We start from the raw sequence: 21,944 nt of genomic DNA on the forward strand, positions 1-21,944 counted from the left end.
CTATAAGAACATGTGCTGGAACAGAAAATGGTGTTGTTCAGTTTCCACCTCTTGATTTGAAACTGTCAAAATGATGAGGAGAGTTTGGGTCGATAAATTCAGTCCTCAATACAAATGATAGAGAGTTGTCTTTGGTTTCCATTCCGTAATATACTTAGATAGCGTGAGGTAGAAGAATACCGAGGGACAATACAACACGGAACAAAAACGGAGATAGAGTTGTCTTTGGTTGACCGCTTCCACGTTCGTCTTCCTGTGAGCTTCCGAAGAATAATATATACAAAAAAAGAAATCATCGAAATGCTTTCATTGAGAGTTGAACTCAAGACCTCCCGCTTACTAAACGGGTGCTCTAACCAACTGAGCTATGAAAGCCTTGCTGGCACAGTGTTGGATTTTATGTTAATAATCTATGTATAAGTGCTAAGAGCCGGGATTCCATTGTCAGACAGTGACAGGAGAGACGTAGGACCCAACTGTGATCAGAACGGTCACTGTGTCTGCAGTTGGCTCATCAAGTTGTCAGTCTGAATTAAATCGACTCCTCACATGGAGGTAGGGCAAACAGGGTTGCGAGTTTGGATTAACTTTGTTGCTTAGGTTTTTTCCCGTAGTTTAGCCATTAATTTCTTTTTCAATAAATTACTGGGGCTCTTAACTGTAGTTGCTAGACTCTACTTGAAAATTAATCCGAAAAGGGATCTCAGTCACCAAGTTACTAGTTCATCCATGGATTATCATCGAGTCAACCAAATGAATTGTTTTTATTAGAGCAACATATTTCATTATTTTAAAAGAAATTGTTTAGTACCGATTCGGTAGGAATACAGTGTTTGATCAGGTTAAATAAAATCATTTATTGGATCAATGTTTTTTTTTTAATGTTCAACATTAAATCTAACTAGAATCAAATTTCGAGATCTGAATTTCCAAATTCAATTTATTATAAAGTCAAGTCGGTTTAACAATTATGCTCCAGACATGATTTGTGAATTCCGATACTAAAATATACCTGGACTGGACTAGGCTCTGCAAAGATGGATGCAACCTTGAACGGAACAAAGAAAATAAAGCTCTTCTTACTTCTTACTTCTTGTGAGATATGCTATGTATTTTAAAAATATTTTTAATTTTTTTAATTTTTTAAATTTTTTTATTTAATTAATATGTTTTTAATGTTTTTAAATTATTTTAATGTGTTAATATTAAAAATAATTTTAAAAATATATAAAAAAATATTATTAATATATATTTTAACATAAAAAATTATTTAAAAAACAACAATAACTGTACAGTAAAAACGCTGATTATAACACAAGAACATGTCGTAGATGATCTGATCTCGGAATTGGTGTCTTCACTTGGTGGTCGTTTCGACTTGTGTTCTATATTTGATTTTTGGACTTTCTTTAACAACGGACAACACCCTTTTTGTACTCCTTGACATAAAAAAGTTGAAGAATCATACGTCCATTAATTTTTTCTGATTTGTTGTTCATGCTTGTTTTGCACTGCAATAATTTTTTATTTTCAAAGTGATTTTAAAATTATTTTTTATTTTAAAAATATAAAATTAATGCATTTTAAGTGTTTCTTTATTGATTTTAATGTGATAATATCAAAAAAAAAAAAAAATTCTTTTGATAAATTTTTAATTGAAAAACATTTTATACCAAATTACCTCTTAATATTAAATTTTTTTTCTAGTGAATTGAAGTGCTATTTTTGTCCGTTTGGTTTTTCTGTTTTGACTTGTGTGCCCTTTTAGAATGGGTTTTCAACAATCGATGGCCACGTGACACTATGGCTCCCATTTTCCTCGAGACCTCATTAAACTAGAATAAGGCGTTTGTTCATTTTATTCTACAAATTAAAGTCAGATAAGTGTCCAAACTTCATAATAGCCCATTCTCCCCCTTCAAATTAAGAGGTTTTAAATTTGAGTTCCTCTCCCCAGGCTGTACATAACCAACAATTAAAAATTCAATGCAAACGTTTTTTAATACACACACACACACACACCATACACAATAAATACGTTTTTCAAGATTAACATGGTGATGAAGGAGAATTACTCTATTTTTTTTAACTTCTTAAATTACAATTTTAAAATTAGTATTTAATAAAATTTATTAAGATCTTTAATGTACTAAATTGACTTAATAATGCATCTTTAAAATTGTTTGGTAAGAGATTATATATATATATATATATATATATATATATATATATATAATCTCTAAAATACTCTTCAATGATTATATGTGATTTGGAGATTCGGATTCTAGAATTAGGGGGGGGTCGTTGTTTTGAAAATAAAATAATTAATTATGTAATACAAGAGCCAAATTCAAGGAGCTCAGGGTATAATAAAATAAAATGGATCCCAATTCTTAAGGCGAGAGGAAGACGACGGTATGGAGGATAATAATTAACTAAAATAAAATAAAACTTAAGACAAAAGTATCGTAAATGACGGAACTTATGCCGGAAATGTCCAAAATCAGACCAGAAATTCTGGTTCAACTGTAAAAGTGTCGGTGATACACTGTCACGTGTAATAATCTACGTGTCACTTCTAAAACCCCACACCTCATCAACACGCGCCCCATTACTGCCGTAGTTCACGCCTTACCTTATCGTTTCATGTCTATACCTCACTCCCATATGTCCCTCTATTTTTACCATTTGCTCAGTAAAATTTTTAACTTTAAATATGATCAAATCAATCCCCCGTTTTTTAAAGATAAAGAAAATATGAGATCCCTAATCAAATAAATTTAATCGAACCGAATAATAATAATAATAATAATGGGCATAGTTTTACAATTTTTTCAATACTATTTGGATATTCTAATGAAAACCTCATTAGAATGTTTGATAGGTATTCCATGGACGTAATATGGAAAAACCTAAATGGAAGAGTTTGATATTTACGTTTTTTTTAGGTATTCATAATTCATGTACTTATAATATAGAATTTAGTACATAATAAATAATATTTAGTATGTATTTGTTACTCAATTAGCAATCTTATTTTATATTTTTTAATGAACATGGTGTTCTTAAATTGTAGTTAGAGTAATTTATTCCTTTTACAATTTTCTTTTATATTATTTTAATTATAAATATTCATGAATATTCAAAATTTGGTTATAGAATAAACAATATTGTTTTCTTATCAGCAAGATTTTAAGACGAGTAAAGATAAAATTCTATGACAACATTTTATTATTATTTTGATATTAAAAATACATGAATAGCAAGATAAAAAAAAAAAAAAAAACCCATCTCCATTTCTTTTTTGTTTTAAAATGACATAAACTAACTCTAAAACTATTATAAATATAAATTTATTTCATATATTTATCTTCATTCCTCTAATCAAATCAGTTTATATATTTTTTTATCCTAAAACACTAATCAAATAAAACCTAGTGGGTATGATTGGAGTTTAGAAAAAAAAAAAAAAAAAAAAAAAAAACTAGATTGACATATACTCAATTTATAACTATCCCTAGACTCAAATAACAGACGAAGAGAAATTGATTTCATAAAATTTTAAGTAAAAGCACCTATGTGAACAAAAACAAAAAGCAAGGATCATATTAATAATTATTAGCCCTCAATTAACAAGCCCGGCGCATTTTAGCCTACAGGGCGCCATGACACCGACGCTCTCCACCCTCCAATCAGAAACTCATATTGTTGCTCCTAAATACCCCACCAGATTTTTGCAAATTATATGATAAACTCTCTTGCATAAACCCTCTCCTCTTAACTTCCGGCATCAATATTGGTCAATGCATTAAAACCCACCAAGTCCAACACATCTTTCACTCTCACTACTACTAGCCAAAAGAAAATACAATATTACTAGAAAAATCTCATCTAGTTAGCCTCTCTCTTTCTTTCACATGCAGTTTAATGTAAAATGATCAAACCAGAAGTGCCCCAAAACAAGTCTCAATACTCTCCAATGGCAAAATCAAGTGTTAGAAACAAACCCTTTTCCTGTTTCAGTGACGGGTTTCTCTATCTTGGTGGTGCTCTATTAGCTTTTTTACTAGTCTGGTCATTGTGGTCTTACACAGTTCCGCACAGTTTCGAACCCAAGGGAAAATCCGCCACCAACCACGCCCAAACCCAGCAATGCGTTCGAGAAAATCCTGCTGTCAATTTAGGCTACGACCCACCAGACCAAACCTTCTATGACGATCAAGAACTGAGTTATTCGATCGAGAGACCGATGAAGAACTGGGACGCGAAGAGAAAAGAGTGGCTCAAACGTCACCCTTCATTTGCCCCTGGCGCTCGTGATCGTGTGGTTGTTGTGACTGGATCACAATCGAAGCCATGCAAGAACCCAATAGGTGATCATTTACTTTTAAGATTCTTCAAGAACAAAGTTGATTACTGTAGAATCCACGGCTACGACATCTTTTACAACAATGTTCTGTTACATCCAAAAATGTCTAGTTATTGGGCCAAACTACCCGTCGTTAAAGCAGCCATGCTAGCTCACCCAGAAGCTGAGTGGATCTGGTGGGTTGACTCGGATGCCATGTTCACCGACATGGAATACAAGCTCCCGTTACGGCGTTATGATTACAGGAACCATAACTTGGTGGTCCACGGCTGGGAAAAGTTGATCTACAAGGAGAAGAGTTGGACGGCTTTAAACGCTGGCGTTTTTCTGATAAGAAATTGTCAGTGGTCTATGGATTTCATGGAGAAATGGAGCAGCATGGGTCCAATGAGTTCTGAATATAAGAAGTGGGGTCCAATCCAACGGTCAGTATTCAAGGACAAGCTGTTCCCTGAATCAGACGATCAGTCGGGCTTGATCTATATGCTTTATCAGGATAAGGGTTTGATGGACAAGATTTACTTAGAAGGGGAGTATTACTTTGAAGGGTATTGGGCAGATATAGTGCCAACGTACGATAACATAACGGAGAAGTACACGGAGTTGGAAAAGGAAGATGGGAAATTGAGGAGACGACATGCAGAGAAAGTGAGTGAGCAATACGGCGTGTTTAGAGAGCCACACTTGAAGGAGGCAGGGAATGGTAAAGGGAGCTGGAGGAGACCCTTCATCACACATTTTACTGGCTGTCAGCCTTGTAGTGGGGATCACAATCAGATTTATCACGGGGAGACTTGTTGGAATGGGATGGTCAAGGCTTTGAATTTCGCTGATAATCAAGTCTTGAGGAAGTATGGTTTTGTGCACCCTGATTTACTGGATTCTGGCACGGTCACCGAGACCCCCTTTGATTATCCCGATGATGGGCCTTGGTGAATGATTCACCGACCAAAATATAGGAAAAAAAGGTAAGTTCTGTTTGATTTTGACAGTGGTTAATTTAGTTGCTCCTCCGTGCATGGTGTTGTATTTTGGTTTGGTTTATACTGTTGTTTTTTTTTTAATAAGTATTTAATCATAGGTTTGTCTGTGTTTTATAAGAGCGTCAAGCATAAATTTTGAGTATTCTTTTTTATACCATATACAATAGTTATTAAACTCAGTAGCTGACCCGAAAACCCATAAAATCCCGATTGAACCTGAATTTCAAATTAAATTGAAAAAGATATTAATATAATAAAATCTTTTTGACTCATTCACGTTTTCATGAGATTAGCCGAGTTAATTTTAATGAATTTGTTTTTATAATAAAACAATGACTTTTTCTTTTTTACTGGAGTTAATTCGTGGATTGATATATTGACTGAGTTACTCAGATTCTTTTGTAGGTTAGTTTCAAGTCGGGTCTCACAAATATGTTATATACTGTGATGATTGGATATCTGTAACGCATGAAATAATTGATTGACCATTTTAATTGTTGAATTGGTGGCCATGGTTTTTTTTTTTTTCACTCTTTTTTAAAAAGGAAAAAAATAAAAAACACTACGGCCATAATTGAAGGCTTTGTTTGAAAGTACTGAAAAGAGAGAAGCATATAGTGGCACTTTTTTACATGGCTTAAACTAGTGCATGATTGGAGGATAATGTTCCACTTATCGAGGACTTGGTATGATAGAAGAATGATTTTGTTAGGTGGTGGGGTGACTTGAGTTTATGTGCATAAAGAAAAGAATTGTTGGCGTGGCACTTGAGCTTATTTTTTACTAAATCATGGTGCTTTTTGTGCTCGTGATAGGGACTAAGATCTTCGTTTTTCAAAGTGACCAAAAACACCTTCCAGCATCCCTTCAACCATGCCCTAGTGGCTGTTGTGATCAAAAGAGTAGTTATTTCTTTGGATTTTCTTTTCTCTCTTCAAATTTCCAAGTTTGTGTTATGGTGAAACAGTAATTGCCTTGTGGTGGGTTGCTAGCTTGCTACAATGCCTATGTTTTCAATAACAACATTTTATATCGTTGGGTTTGAATAAAATAATATATTCAATGCTTCAGATGGGAATTGACATGGCCTCGATTCTCAAAACGTAGGCAATCTAGACTCATCCCTACCTTATGATCCCAGTTCCGAAATCCTTTCCGGCAGATCTATCGAGCCTGGATAAATTTCATTACATAGCTAATATGCTAGTTGTGGATATTAGTTGTTCCTGAGCAGCTGAGCAGAATGATAAATCATTAAATTATTTAAAGACATAGTGGCCTATCGATTCATTCTAGTTTCATTTTAGATTTACCCTTGTGATCGAGCTGTATTATTTCATCTATTATCTCGGATTTTTTGTTTTTTTCTGAGTTATTCCGATTTCATCGTTCCAATCCCGACGTGTTACATGTATTTTCTGATTTCATGGATTCATCTATGCATCAGGACAGTTTTCTACCTGACTTTGATGTGGGGGCAATGCCTCGTATCTATGACAATGTTTTTAACCCTGTTGTTTACGAGATTCATGTGGATTATTGTCATAAACACTGCATAAATCGAATTATATACACTTGATTTCTAGCACTCAATGCTCATCCATATGTTTTGTTGAATTACAGAAAACCTGAACTAGGGTGGTTCAAGCCTTCCATTCCCGTGCACTCATTCGACATGGCTGTATATTTTCTGTTGGCAATTAGGGACGACTGAATCAATATGCAGCAGTTGTCCTCAAGTAGTCTTGCTTAAGGCAGTGGATTATGTTTCATCGGCATGTCTGCATACACGAGACACTCTTGCAAGATTCATGTCTTTCTCTTTCTTCGTAGGTCTATCCTCCCTTTGATAAATGATTGTCTCCATGCTTATAAGGTATATATAGCAGTGATTGCCATGGTTGAATCTATGTTCTTCATCCAGAATAGGATGAATGTCCTGCTTTATTGAAGCAAGTTTTGCTTGCCTTGCATGTGCCACTGTCTTCTCCTCATGCCTTGATTATGCAGAGAACTTGTGTAATAATTGGCCATTGTATCCTGTCACGCTACTTCACCCAAAAATTGGGATCCATGAGAAGAAAAATAAAATGCAAGTTGTCTGTGTATTCAACGATTCTTTTTTGAAAATCAGAACGGTTTTTAGTCTTAAATAATGCAAAACGTAAAAATATAATTAATTAGCGCCACTTGTCGTTGGTTTTTATGCCTAGCCTATTATGTTTGATTGCTTTTGATTTATCTCTGAATAATTATAGTTAAGTATTGTTACCAGAATTAATGAAAATACTTTCAGGTGAGAAACTTAAACCTAACCCAGTTTTAGAAAGATATGTGTATTTCTATTAATTTTTGTGAAAATATATATTAGAAGAATATATCGAAGAATAATTTAAAATGAAGAAAATATTAGGAACAATTATATTTTTATGGATATATTGGAGATGAGGGGATAACTTGAGCTAATTCTCTCAAAAAACATGGAGTTGTCTTATGCTTAATCACTGTTTTTTTTTTTTTTGAACCAATTCTACATGAAATTGAATCGATTGCAAGAGCAAAATGGAACTCTAAAGTTACAGTAAGAAAAATAATAATAACATGAAAATGTTCAAGCAACTAAGATCTAGCTGCTGTTGAAAGAACCATGATGGAATCCCATAAATTTTTGTCCCGTGGTTATACCAAAAACATGGGAGGATCAAAGTTCAGATTTGATCGTAGAGTGAGGAAGGGAGGAGATGAAATTGTAGCAATACAGATTTTAAAGGTAATCCTCAACGTCATTATATCAAATCGCAGCTCTTGAGGTGCGATTTGTAACAGTGGACTGTCTGCAAATTGAATTTCAATTTTTTCTGACATGACAGTGCTAAAATTTCTTTGCAAATCCACCCTACTGAAAATCTATCAGAACAGAGGTTGCTTATTTGGTTTTCCTTTCATCTGCAATTTGTATGAGCTAGCAGCATAGTGTTATATCTGTGTTTCAAGAATCCAAGGAGCCTGAAACAATGCAATCTACAATCAATACACACTGTTGAAACAGATAATAAAAGATCACATTGAAAACATCTGAGCTAATAGTAATTAACCAAACACTTGGTTTCTGGTATGTCGACGCAGCAAAAGGGAAATAGATGGATGGGGCATTCCTCAAGTAGATTTCTACTCCAATCTCAAATCTTGATCACAAGTCGCCTGAGCTGGAGACTTCAAAGTTTGGTCTTGAACGGCAGTCTCCACAATAGAAGACTTCAACCTTTGCTGATGTAGGTGGGTCAGAAAAGTTTGACGGTTCTGAACAACATCTAAATGACTTTGTCCCTCGGGATCCACCACAGGTTGGGTTTGAGTGAGAGCTGCGTGATAGGTACTATCCAGCACGGTTCGGAGGGCACTTTTTTTTTTTTTTTTTCCAGTCTGCGCTGGTGAATGAAAGTAACCAAATACTACCTTAACACTAATCCTTTTCACATGTCCATATAAAATTTCAAGTTAAAGAAAAGAAAGCGGATGGGGATGAGGATTTTGAGACAGAACTTTCCAATTCCAACAAAAATAAGTAACACATTTAAGGTAGTATGTATCGAAGGTATTCTAGCACCAACCTTCAAGATTAAGTTTAATTACCTTTTCCAATTTAGTACGAGGCAGCCTTCTACATGATGACTAAGGATTAAGAAATTTATGAAACAAGCTTCCTTTTGATCAATTGTCAAAAACAAGGATATGAACAGCACATGTGCCAAAGTTGGAACTTAAGCTGAAATAGGTACTGTAAATATATGTTGGCAAACAAGAAATTGAGCCAAATTTGACAAACAAGAGAACAAGAAAGTCTGAAAAGAGAAGATAGAAGGGAACTACCGGCCCCCATCTTCACCTTTTAGAGACATCATAGCTTCTGCTTCTGGGATAAACATTAGTCTTAACCTTGACATCCTCTTCATCAAAATCACATGGTTTTTCTTCATCAATCCTTCCAATAGCAACAGTACGACTCCTAGGCATATTGTCTCCTAGTCGAGTTGCAGATTTCTTATGACTATATTGTTGTCTTGCAGGAACATCCACATTGATCTTCTTGTTTATACTTCCTATATCACTCCTGGTGGAGGCAGCCCTTAAAGGCTCCCTAAGATCATCTTCCAAGTGGTTTGGTTTTGTTGAGCTGACACTGTAACTTCGAGGCATGCTATTGAAATTGCCTGTAGGGCAACTCACCACACAGACCTGATCTGAGTATTCAGCCATTCCCTTCATGTAGAAGTCCCAGGCCCTGGCCAAAATCCTAAGGGGTGCCTTCAGAATCTTTTTTAGTGCGCTTTCTTTCCTGGACTTCTTTTTGATAACCATGTTCTCTAAAGAAGACTGAACAGAGTGATAATAAATACAGGAAAATGGGAGATGAAGAGAGAAAGAAGAAGACTAGAACTTATCCTCGAGGACTCTGGACATGAGTTAATAGATGATGCTCTGCAATTACAGGGGCTGGCAAGGCAAATATATATGGAATGTTGGGGCTAATAGGATTGCAATTACTAGTTTATCAACAGTCGAAAATGATGGGGACGATACCATTTTAATTAAGTGTTTTTTTTTTTTTTTATAACCATCGTGTTAAAATAATAGTTATTTTTTTTTATCTTATATTTATGAATTTAATTAATGGGAAAATTAAGATTAGTGTAGAATCTTTCATGCCCATAAACGTTTTCTATACTAATTACAACTTGCCAACAAACCATTATTAAGCTAAAAATTACACCAAGCATATGAAAAAAAAAAAATCATATTTAAAGAACATGGATTTATTGTTATATATATATATATATATATATATATAAAAGAAAATGACAATTTAATTAATTCTTTGTAACCACTTGATGATGTAGTTATTTTTATTCTGTTTTTATTTTTTAGTTAACTCGACTTTATCAGTCAACAATATTTAAGAGACGACCAATATAGAATCTTTAAAGTCTGTATGGGTTTACTCTTTCTGTGGCCATATATCCATTGAATGGAGTGTGGTTTACGGACCAATTGTGGTGCATTTGTCAAGTGATTGAGCCGGATTCATGAGAAACTGCAAACCGGAATAGAAACGACACAAAAAAAATCCAAACATTGTTTTTCTAAAATGAAGAAATATACAAATTCAGAAACCTATATATTATATATTGTACCTGCCGTTTGATTTTTTACTTACTGATAGTTCAACGTCTATTGTTTTTTTTTTTTTTTTCCTGGAACAACCATTTAAAAGGATGATCATAGAAGGGGTTGTCGCCCATTATTTCTAGGTCCAGGATCTAGTAAGATGCCACATTTATTATTATATTTTTGCATAACTAAACGCAGAGTTTAGATATATGTGAATATTGCGAGATGTTAGGGTGTGTTTGGTATTGCGGTTGCTGTTGTGGTTGTGGTTTTAAAAAAGTAGTTTTATAAAAAGTACTTTTAGTTGAGGTTGGGTTGGAAAAATAGGTGTTTGGTTAAAACTGTGGTTGAAATTGAGGTTGAACAAAAAGTAGTTTAATGTGTTTGGTTAAAAAAATGCTTTTCAAATTGAGGTTATAAAATAATTAATATATATATATATATATAATATTAATATCAAATATTTTTTTTATTATTTCATTAAACTATATGTAATGTCATTACATACGAAATCTATCAAATAAAGACTATATTTTTCATGGTTTCTTAAGCGCGCAACAACAAAAACTGATTTTTTAATTTATGTAGTGTTATTAAATAATAAAAATTGTGATATATTTATTATTGGAATTGCGATCAAATTCCATAAATACTATGTCATCATGCGATATATTTTCTAATTTATGTAGTGTTATTAAATAATATCAAATGCTAGTTTTTCGAGTAAAACATAATTTTTTTAAAAAAATTACAATTTCATTACGTACAAAAGTTATTCGACAACTACAGTTTCCATGATTTTTTGAGCGTGCAATAAAATTAGATAAAATATTATCATAAATAAAATTGAGATTACAGTACGAATAAATTTAATTCATCTTAAACTAATTTTTTTTTTTAAAAAAAAATATATATTGTTTACGATTAACTGAACTGGTTTTTTGGAGGAAAAAATAAACTTTGCTCACTGATTTTTTAAAAATAAATAAATAAATAAACTTTTTTATACTTATTAAAAAAAAAAAAAAAACATGGTGACAGTGGAGCATGGCTCCACTGTTCATTGAACAGTGGAGCCATGCTCCACTGTTAGAAGAAAACGTCTTCTAACAGGGAGCCATGCTCCACTGTTTAGAAAAAAATGGATGAACAGTGGAGCCATGCTCCACTGTTCATCCATTTTTCCATTTCAAGAAGCAGCCGAGAGCTGCTTCTTGAGACCTGTGGTTGCACCACAGTTAATGGTGGGGTCCACCATTGAAAAACTGTGGTGCAAAGATTACCAAACAGAAAAAATTGTGGCTGCGGGTGAACCTCACCCGCAGCCACAATACCAAACACCCACTTAGACTCATATCTAGCTTCTGCTTTTTACTCCAAAAGAGTCCTGGGCTTCTTGGTAATGCCGTAAGTAAGAGATATTTTATTTTAAAAAATCAGAAATCTTTTATCATGACAATATAGAAATATTTTGTTGATATATGAATTTTTTTTCCCTTTCATGAATGAGGAGACCCTAGGGGCTATAAAAAGAATCAAAGTAGCCCCTACTAGCTAAATTACTAAAATCAAGAGATTAATAATCTTATTCTAGGTCTCGGCTTGACCTTCAAGCCTATAAAATAAAATTAGATTTCATCAATTGAGCTATTAATGAGAAAATGATCAAAAATTCATCAATCACTCCTTTAGGAACAAAGTCATTATCATTTCTAATTACCATTGGATTTGAATCTTCAAAATTTTAAAATATTCTCAACAGGTACTAGTGGAAATGTTGATTCAAATCGTGTAACTTTGGGAGTTAATGCAAACAAAGGGCTTCATTGTCATTATCATTTCTAATTACTATTAGAAAGTCTTTAATGGTTACTAATAAATTGACCCTGTTTGTTTGTAGGAAAATAGTTTTTTTTTTGTAAGTGAATTCCAGGAAAGTGAATTATTTTTTTATGTTTGGTAATATAATGAAAAATAAGTTGGAAAACACTTTCCAGTGTTTGGTTATGAGCTGGAAAATAACTTATTAATGTTTTATTTTTCTCAAGTTTATTAAAATAATGAGGAACAAATCTTACAAATTAAAAAGTTGAATGAGAATGAAATTGAAAAAAATATAATTTCATAAATTAGCTCAAATAAAATAAATAATAATCAAAATAATAGAAATCACATCTAAAAAATAAAAAATAATAAAAAATAAAGAAATTAAAATAATAATAATTAACATTTCATTTATTATTTCAAATAAAATAAGTAACAATCAAAAGAATGAGGATCAAATTTGATAGATAAAAAATTTCAATAAAAAATGATAAGGGAAAAGCAAATAACAATTATAAAAATGAGGACCGAAATTAATATAAAAATTAAATTTTAAGAGATGAAATTGAAAAATAAATATTCAAAATAATATATATAGCAATCAAAAGTTTGAGGATCAAATTTGATATAATTAGCAAATACTATGACATTTCTAAATTTTTCACAATTTCCGGAAAGTGTTTTCTGCCCAAATTTTTCAGGAAAACATTTTTCTGGAAACCAAGCTAAATTTTTCTTTGACTGTAAAGTGTTTTTTATTGATCAATTTTCTTAATGACAAATAAAAACAGGAAAGTTTGGAAAGTAATTTTTAAGAAATCACTTTTCGAAAAACAAACATGGCTAAAGTGTTGGTTCAATCCATACAATTTTAAAAGTTATAGCTAACTAAATACTCTTATCAAGTTTGTGGATTTGACAAAGTAGATAATTCCTAATTAAAGAGTTATTTTTTTTTTCATGCTTGTTATATTCTTCAATAACAGAAGAAACTATATTTATCTTGGAAGAATCATTTTAATAACTACTCAAAAACCTTCATCAAAGAAACATCATTCCCTCTGATCATCTTTAAGACCAATACTATATATATATATATATATATATATAAAGATGAAGAAGAAGTGATGTCCAAATGTTCTTTATTATAAAAAAATTCTAAATCACCGACAGCAACTCTTGGTAAAAATCGAAAAAGAAGTTCAAGAGAGGGGGAAAACACATATAAGCATTATACTTTACAGGTCACAATCCTTTGCTTATATTTTTAATAGATGATATATTATAGATATATTAAATAGTAATACATATAACTCCCATTCAATCCTCGATTATAATATATGCCAGGATTCCAAATTTTAACTTATTGTCGTCTGTATTTATTCTCAAAATTTGCCCATGTCTGCCTTCTGATGTCGTAAGAACTTTATTTAGCTAATCTAGAAAGTAAAAATTAAGTGAAAACTGAAATGTATAAAATTAAAAAAAAAAGGAAAAAAGAATCTGGTGTTCACGAGTGGAAAACTTGAACATGATAGAGTCAATATTTAATGTAAGTCGCTAGTAGTTTCCGTTTCTACTTCGGCACGTTGTTTAAGTTATAGTTTTCGAGTTGGACTCGAGAGTTATCTGATTCTGACATATTTACTCATTTAGCCATCGATCTAAGATTTGACGTCAACTAGATTAGGGAAATCACACAAGTTTTTTTTTTTTTTTTTATATATATATATAAAATAAATTAAATAATATTGATTGAGATTTTTTTATAAAATAATCAAAATTTATGTTGCCTGAGCAGCTCTGATCAGATTCCAAGTTAGATTTTATAATTATGCTCTCAAATTAAAAGTGACATTATAAATTTTATAACATGATAAATCATATAACTAGAATGACAAATCAAAGTTTATCTTTTTATATATCTAAATAATATTGTTTGAAGTTTTTCTTTTTAAATCAAAATTTATGTTGCCTTGATTAACTAGGATCTACTCTTAGAGTTGGATCTTATAACAATAATTTCAAATTAGAAGTAACATGATGATTACAAACTATTAATTTTCAAAATAATGGTTTCGATTTTTTTATAAAGTAAAATAACTACTAATTTTTAAAAAAAATGACAATAACGATAACCGTCCAATAATTGAGGTGAATAAAATTCAAATCAATAACTGGGGTGAAAATTTAAAATTTGGGAAAAAAATTAAATAGAGAAGAAAAATGATTTAAAAACAGGTGTTGAATATTTAAACACGGTGCAAGTCAATTATTTTGAAAAAGCCTCCTATGCCGGTGACTTTAGGGCAAGGTTAATTGATAATTTATGGGAGCTTTTCACAGACATCTGAACAAGATCATCAATGCAAGGCATTTATTTTTCATCTATTGCTATATGTATCATAGCCCCCCCAAGGGATATTGAAAAATATTCTCGAGTTCATTCTTGTGTAAATTAATCAAGACTATTACTTAATGATTTTTAAAAAGTATTTTTCATATCATACAAACATATTAAAAAATATGTTGGATTTATGGTTCAAATAATTTTAAAAAATATTTTTACAAAAACATAATGCATGCACTAAGAAATATCATGCATAAGATCATGAAAACACACCAGATATGATTAAAATCGATTAGAAATTGGAAAGTAAAAAATGTGGACAAGAATATAAAGAAAAGAGAACAAGGAGTAAACGTGGGGGCTCAACCCAAGAGTGTCCATTACGGTTGCAAGTCATGTGACGGTGCGAAGTCAAGTCTTTTCGTTTTTGTCAATTTGTTTGAAGTAATTTGGAGCTTTCACTTGTCATAATTACTCTTGACAACTACTCCTTGAAAGGCAAATAGAAATATCCTGGCAAAAGATCCTGTCAGCTCACCAGTTTGTGTTTAATTAATTTTAGTTTAGATCAAATTAAAATTAAAAAAGATTGATTATGTTGAAAGAAAAAAAGGAATCATATATTATGTTAATAAATAATTTAGTTATTAAACCTGTATTGTCAAGCTTTATTTTTATTTTTTTTAATTTTTTCCAGTAGAAAATACTTTCAATTAGATACCATAAATTGATACTGAAATATATATTGACAAACAAGGGAAAGACAGTTTTGAAGTTTTTTTTTTTTATCATTTCAAATCAAGAAAAATAAAGATGATTTTTTTTCTTTTTATTCAACTGTCTTCATATCTTTCGTCTTGATATAATACAAAAATATCATGGCATAGTATAGCCTTAATTAAATAATATAATTTTCAAACCCGATTTAAATTTAAAGTTTAAATAACATCTTGATTAGATAGTATCTCCGATTAATTAATAAATTTACATGATCTGATATATGTTTAACTGTAAATGTTTTGGATACTTAAGGAAAGTTATTAAGCGAACCAGCAACTTGGGCTTCCTTATCTCTCGGGCTTTGTTGGGTACTCTGCTAGTGAAGCTGCAAGTTTCCTTCCATAGATATATTGTGGGCTCACCTTGTCGGCTTGTTCATAAGGCCATGCCCTAATTTCCAGGTCTCAATTTCGACATCTACCCGAGAATATATTATTTCTTGTCTCGATAAAAATAATAATAAAATGCATATCTAAGATTTAGAACCCAGTCATGGAAAAAGCTTATCACATAAATAAAATATATTTAAAAATATATTCAACAGAATACTCTCATTGTTGGGCATATCTTAATGACTAATTTAGTCTTTTTCTAACTTAAAAATAGGAAAAAGTACTACTAATTAAAATCAAGGGTGGCAATATCCCCACTTCTTTTTATTGTTATTTTTAATGGGTTTTGTTGTTATTTTCACTTCATAAGTTTGTGGGAGTGACAAGACTAAGTCTATTTTTATCTTCCCTTTTTCACTCATTTTTTTCCATTTATATTATTATTTGATTATTTGCTTTCGTGTATAAAAAAAATTGAAAATTGTTTGTCATTAATTAAAATTTGATATAAAATATAAAAATAATACATATTTACTTAAATACATCCTTAAAATATTTAATTATTTGTTTCTTTTAATGTTACATACCCTTAATGTTATATAAATAATTATATAAAAACATTTCAAATTTATTATTATATAAAAAAACTCATTGATCCTTAATCTTTTAACTACATCCCTTATTTTCTAATTCTGTATTTTCTCATCTTTTCTTAATATTTAAAGTCTTTTACATTAATTATAGAAACCTCCTCAAATAATATTTAGAGTACTTCTATTTATATTAAATATGTAGTTTGATTTTGAGAGAGAGAGAGAGAGAGAGAGAGAGAGATTCAATGCATTTACCCATACCAGGTATAAATATCATCAATATGTTTTTTTTTTTTTGTAATTAAATTTAGATCAATTTGGTTTTTTTCATAATTTATTGATAATTCTAAATAAATTATCTAAAAGACCCCCAACAATGTGCGGACACATTTGCTAATATATATCCATAACTAATAGAAGGACGTAATGTCATATTAACTTATAGCTTCCAAGGAAAAAGCATGATAGCTGATGTAATTAGCCACCCACTTCAAAATATTAATTTTTATGTGTGTGGTTCAACCTTAATATAGTGCTTAGAATCGAACTTCCTGATCATGACTCCAACGGTTAGAAAAACAAAAATCCCAAATCAAGTTCAATATGTCAAGATTAATTTTATGTTTAATTAAAAACAAATAGGCCAAATTAAATATACATTCCATTAGTGGAATTGTATGGCAAATGATTGTTCAATAATCTGCTCTTATTAGCCTTTCCTCTTTGAGATTTCAGATTGAAAGCCATGATTTCATACTTAACAATATTATCCGTCGGTATACCTCTCTATGTTGTAAACTTAATTAGATACTTTTTTTTTAATTAAAGTGGGTGTTTTGATGCGCATCTTGATTAATTATACATGTTTAAATTAACAATTATATAAGTTTTCAATAACCCTAAAGTTAATTTGTGAAATATAAACTTAATTAAACATCTTTTTTTTTTTTTTTTTTTATGTGCGTGAGAAAAAGAAAGACTTGGATCGATAGCATTTGATTTGATCGTTGTTTCAAGACAGGAGTGATGAAAATAAAAGCAGTGAAGATAATTGAGATAAAAATGTTATATTTGCATTTTGTTTTAAATGATAGAAATTTATTTTAAAACTATTACATAAATAAATTTGTTTTATACTTCTATCTTTGTACCTCCAGCTAAGTTTATTTTTGTTTTTTTATATATGTCTTTGTCATTTTAAATTATCAACCAAGCACAATAATTTAAACGCATTATTGAGTCATGTCGGTTGCATATGAAAATGGCAGCAGGATTACCCATTGAAAATATGTATAAGTGCAGGAAAAAAAAGAAAGGTCATGCATTATTGAGTTTGGTTGAAATCTGAAAACGATGGTACCTCAATATTAATTCAATAAATTACTTTTTTGACGCAATTGCTTACAGCCAGTTTTACGAGATTCTATACAAAATTTAGGACGGCCGCGACTTGGAGAAAGAGACAGACCACTTTAGTTTTAACATCGGTTTAGATCTGAAAACTTGTTGCTTAAAATATTTTCCTCACTATTCTCCCAACTTTCATGGTAAGCAAAGGAAAGCATGATCTGCACGCATAAATTCAATACATTGATCTTTAGCTTGCTACAATTGGGACTGGTGTAGATTCATGGTAACTAAGTGTGTTTTTGGCATTATGATAGTGTTGTGAAAAATATACAACAATTACTTATAAATATTGTTTAAGAGCTAGAAAACTGAAAGAACATAAGATTTAATTATACCTGTATATATATGAATGAGAAATTTTTATTTTCACTATATTGAAATAAAACTATATGATATGTATTTATAATAGGCCTTAAATCACCCAAGAAATCCTAATCGTTTACATAAGAATTTTTTCTAATACATCTTTATTGTATCGCTGGAGCGTTGCCTCTTAACACCCTATCCTATTAGTCGTTTCTGACAACAAAACATGGAATGAATCCTTGAGAAACATAAGTTGTCATTTCGCTCCGTTTGGCTCAATATACTCCGTTTCGCTCGGTAGACTTCGCTCCACTCCAATGTCTGTCTATGAGCCACAAATTACAGTTAGGTTTTGCAATTACAATTGAAAAGGTAGGTTTTTTAAAAAATAAGTTTACAAAAAATTATAAATTGTTATTTTTTTTCGTAACCAGGATCTACGTAAAATTATAGTATATATTAATTAACTAGATATTTTCAAAATTACAATTAAGATAAAACACAATTTTAAACGCACCAAACTCCCAAACAAATCCTAAAGGGGTGAGAGTTTAGGCAAAAAAATCAATCTTATTAGTACATGGATAGTGAAGCAAAATTAAAATACCATCAATTGAATGCTGTGTGAACCTTGCTTGATAGAGAAAAACTTTGACATGCATAATCCTGTAATGTAACAGTTGGACTAACATCAAAGAAAAAAAAATATCTTTATAAGGTCATCACTAAGAATTCATAGCGTTCTAAATTAGAATCCGTTGCCAGACATTTTATTGGACATTCCATCCCTTTGAACTTCTTCACACTTACTAGCTACGAGTTCTTTTCTCACTGCCTTGCATTCTACAAATTAAAAGCAGGAAAATTAGCAAACACAAACCTATTAATGCTCCCACTTCTCTGTTTCTACTCTAAAAAAAAAAGGTTTGAAGACTATTATTATTATGTTTTCTAAAAATAATCTATAGAAATAAATCCCATTCGGCAGCAAACACCAAAAGAAAAACTAGTTTCTTCTTTAAAAAATAAAATCACTGATGAACATAGAAATGAATTCAAGTTCAATGTACTACTTCTCAGTCTCCAATAGTAGCTGGTCGGATATACATAAGAAAAGCGTGTCTTAGTATAATAATGATTATTTTTTTAAAATATTTTTTATTTTAAAATATATTAAAATAATATATTTTTTAACTTTTTTTTTTATATCAATATATATCTATAAATATAAAAAATATATTAATTTAAAACAAAAAAAATTTTAAAAAATTAATTTTTTAAAAACACTTCTAAAATATAATAACAAACATATCCAAAGATAAAAGGATGCATTATTTCAATAATGCATAAAGTTACTGAGCATTCATATAATTGACTACCTGGGACCAAATATATATAATTAACTCACACTTAAAAATAAGTAATAAATAATGAGTTTTTTTGTAGAATAAATTTACTATCATAATCATGAGATTTGGATGGATTACACGTATAATAAATAAAAAAATTGTTGAGTACTTTAATTTAGTCAAAGATTCTGAACAAATGCCAGGTGAGTGACGTGCTTGATTATGTAAAAGAGTAGAAAATAGGTCCGAGGCGGCTAGCCTCCACCTTAGCAATTTGCGACCTCGTCTCATGTATGTGTTCTTCCATGGCTGGCGAATTATTCGTTTCTTATAACAAAAATTCTGCCTTTTCTTCTTTATTTTTTTAAATAATGTTTTCTTCAGCTTCTTGCACAATATGTTGATTAATTAATTACTTTACCTAATTAATTTACATGGTCGGTGGGCATAATTGTTTTTTCAAAATGTAATTATATAGGGTCGGATATGAGTGAGATTAATTAATTCAAGTTTTTGGTGAAAAATGTTGAAAAAACTTGGTTATAATTCAATCATGAATAAATTAATTATTTTATGTTTCATAAGAACAAATAATTAACGAATATCGATTTTTTTTTTCAAAAAAATATTCGACGGAAGAACGAAGACAATTACGGTGGGAAGTATTTTAATGAATAAAATAAAAAGATTCAAGAATTCAGCATCGGACCATATAGTCGATGTCAGCACTCACATAGGCGTCGGCTATAACATAGATATATAGTTTTGTTTGTTTGTTTATTAATTTATTCTTACATGTTTGTTTGTCTACGTGGTAATTATATTTAGATTAAAAATATTTTTTAAAACCAAATACGGTTTAAATAAACGTATAGCTTCAGCAATAAGTAGTTTCCAACTTTCCATTTCTTTGTCTCATCCACAGATTTCTCTGTACAAATCTTTATATAAAGTAGACGTCTTCCTTTGATCAATTCTCATTCCTCATCTTCTCAAAATTAAAGCCCGCACGAACACACCAAAAATAGTTCCAACCAAGCTTGTTTCTCAGTACTATGGAAACATATAATTCTTCTTCTTCTGTGACATCATCATCAATGTACTCGAAGCAATTCTCAGAAGAAACAAAGGGCTTGAAAATGCCACAATCTTACCATTCATCACTTCATTCAATCCGGAAAACCCAGATGAAACCATGGAAGAAACCAATAGCACCATTGCCACCAACCCCGCCACGAGTTTACAAGGTGGATCCTATAAACTTCCGAGACCTTGTTCAGAAGCTCACCGGTGCACCCAAGAAAGAGCCAGATCCAGAGCCGCAGTCAAGGCTACAAAGCGTGGCACCTCCTCCACTTGATCTCCTTACACCAACATTATTTGGTAGAGACAGAGAGATCGCAGCAGTACCCTTACATCTCCTTCCTGCGCCTGCACAAACCCCATTGTCTGCCAGCTTGTACCAGGAGTTAATGTATGAATCATTGGATGCAAAACCCGAGTGGATGCCAGAAAGTATAATGTCTGCATCAAGTTCCCTCGAATTGAATCTGTCACCATCTTATCATGCTTGGTGTTCCTATCCTCTTCTGAGCCCAGGAACTCTTTCCAGTCTTGAGCAAGGCACCGTGCTTTAGATGTTACATCCCCATGACATATTTTACTTCCAGTACTGTTAGCACAATTTCTTCGAGCTAGGTTGAAGCAGCTCTTATACCCCATTTCCTCCTTTCGTTTTTCTTTTAGGGAATCATTTCGTTTTTGCTTAAGCTGCACAGAGATGCTGTTTAAAACCCTAGTTCTTTACGTTGTAATTAAGAAAATATATATGGTGTCGGTTGAATCCTAGCCATTCAACTTCTTAAACACCAGAATAATCATCAATCATGGAAGCCCTGGACTATATATAACTAGGTAGTCATTTGTGTATAACAAAGTGAATCAATCAATGTATAAGAATGTTGATTCATTTTAATAATTTTCTGATATTTCATTTCAATAATGTGCGTGCGTAGCTAATTACATTAGAAAGAAAGTTTATGCACTTGATCAAGTGCTTAATTTGTATGCAAATCATGTAAATATATGGTATAATTTCTCCAGTTCATCATATGCCAGAAAAGCTTTGGTACAGTATGGTTACTTGTGTGAACTTAAATGTCTCTACGTACGGCTCAATAAAAGAGAATAAACGGTAGTTTAACTAACGTTGTCCTCTTTTATGATCCTAAGCCAGCGATCTCAAGTTCGATTTTTTTTAATAATAAAAAATATATGTATTGTGAGGGAAAAAAAAAAAAAAAAACACAAAGGGACAAGAATATATAGTGATTTTTTTTGGATGAGAGGCTATTACCAAACAAGCTATAAGTGGTTTTGATCTAGATTGAAGTTTGTAATCTTTTCTTAACGTTAATGAATTATGTTTTCATCCATTTGGTCGTGGATGTCTTCCCATCCTTAGGTTTTACCATGTTAA

The 21,944-nt window shown here is 31.3% G+C and overlaps 3 protein-coding genes and 1 non-coding gene across 4 annotated transcripts; 2 read left to right on the forward strand and 2 right to left on the reverse strand.

Annotated features, from left to right (window-relative positions):
* Positions 1-301: 301 nt before the first annotated feature.
* On the reverse strand, positions 302-375 carry TRNAT-AGU (transfer RNA threonine (anticodon AGU)). The gene has a single exon. It is a non-coding gene; the product is annotated as a tRNA-Thr (tRNA).
* A 3,376-nt stretch (positions 376-3,751) lies between these two features.
* Positions 3,752-7,460, forward strand: LOC118037324 (putative glycosyltransferase 7). Its single transcript, XM_035043277.2, has 2 exons — positions 3,752-5,337; positions 6,976-7,460. The coding sequence occupies exon 1, from the start codon at positions 3,935-3,937 to the stop codon at positions 5,303-5,305; it is 1,371 nt and encodes a 456-aa protein (XP_034899168.1). The 5' UTR covers positions 3,752-3,934; the 3' UTR covers positions 5,306-5,337; positions 6,976-7,460.
* Positions 7,461-9,234: 1,774 nt separating this feature from the next.
* Positions 9,235-9,711, reverse strand: LOC118037413 (uncharacterized). The gene has a single exon (XM_073404414.1). The coding sequence runs from the start codon at positions 9,709-9,711 to the stop codon at positions 9,235-9,237; it is 477 nt and encodes a 158-aa protein (XP_073260515.1).
* A 10,719-nt stretch (positions 9,712-20,430) lies between these two features.
* On the forward strand, positions 20,431-21,443 carry LOC118037392 (uncharacterized). The gene has a single exon (XM_035043360.2). It carries the CDS (start codon positions 20,521-20,523, stop codon positions 21,100-21,102), a length of 582 nt encoding a protein of 193 aa, XP_034899251.1. The 5' UTR covers positions 20,431-20,520; the 3' UTR covers positions 21,103-21,443.
* The last annotated feature ends 501 nt before the right edge of the window (positions 21,444-21,944 follow it).

The sequence above is a fragment of the Populus alba genome, chromosome 14 (assembly GCF_005239225.2).
Source record: "Populus alba chromosome 14, ASM523922v2, whole genome shotgun sequence".
NCBI lineage: Eukaryota > Viridiplantae > Streptophyta > Magnoliopsida > Malpighiales > Salicaceae > Populus > Populus alba.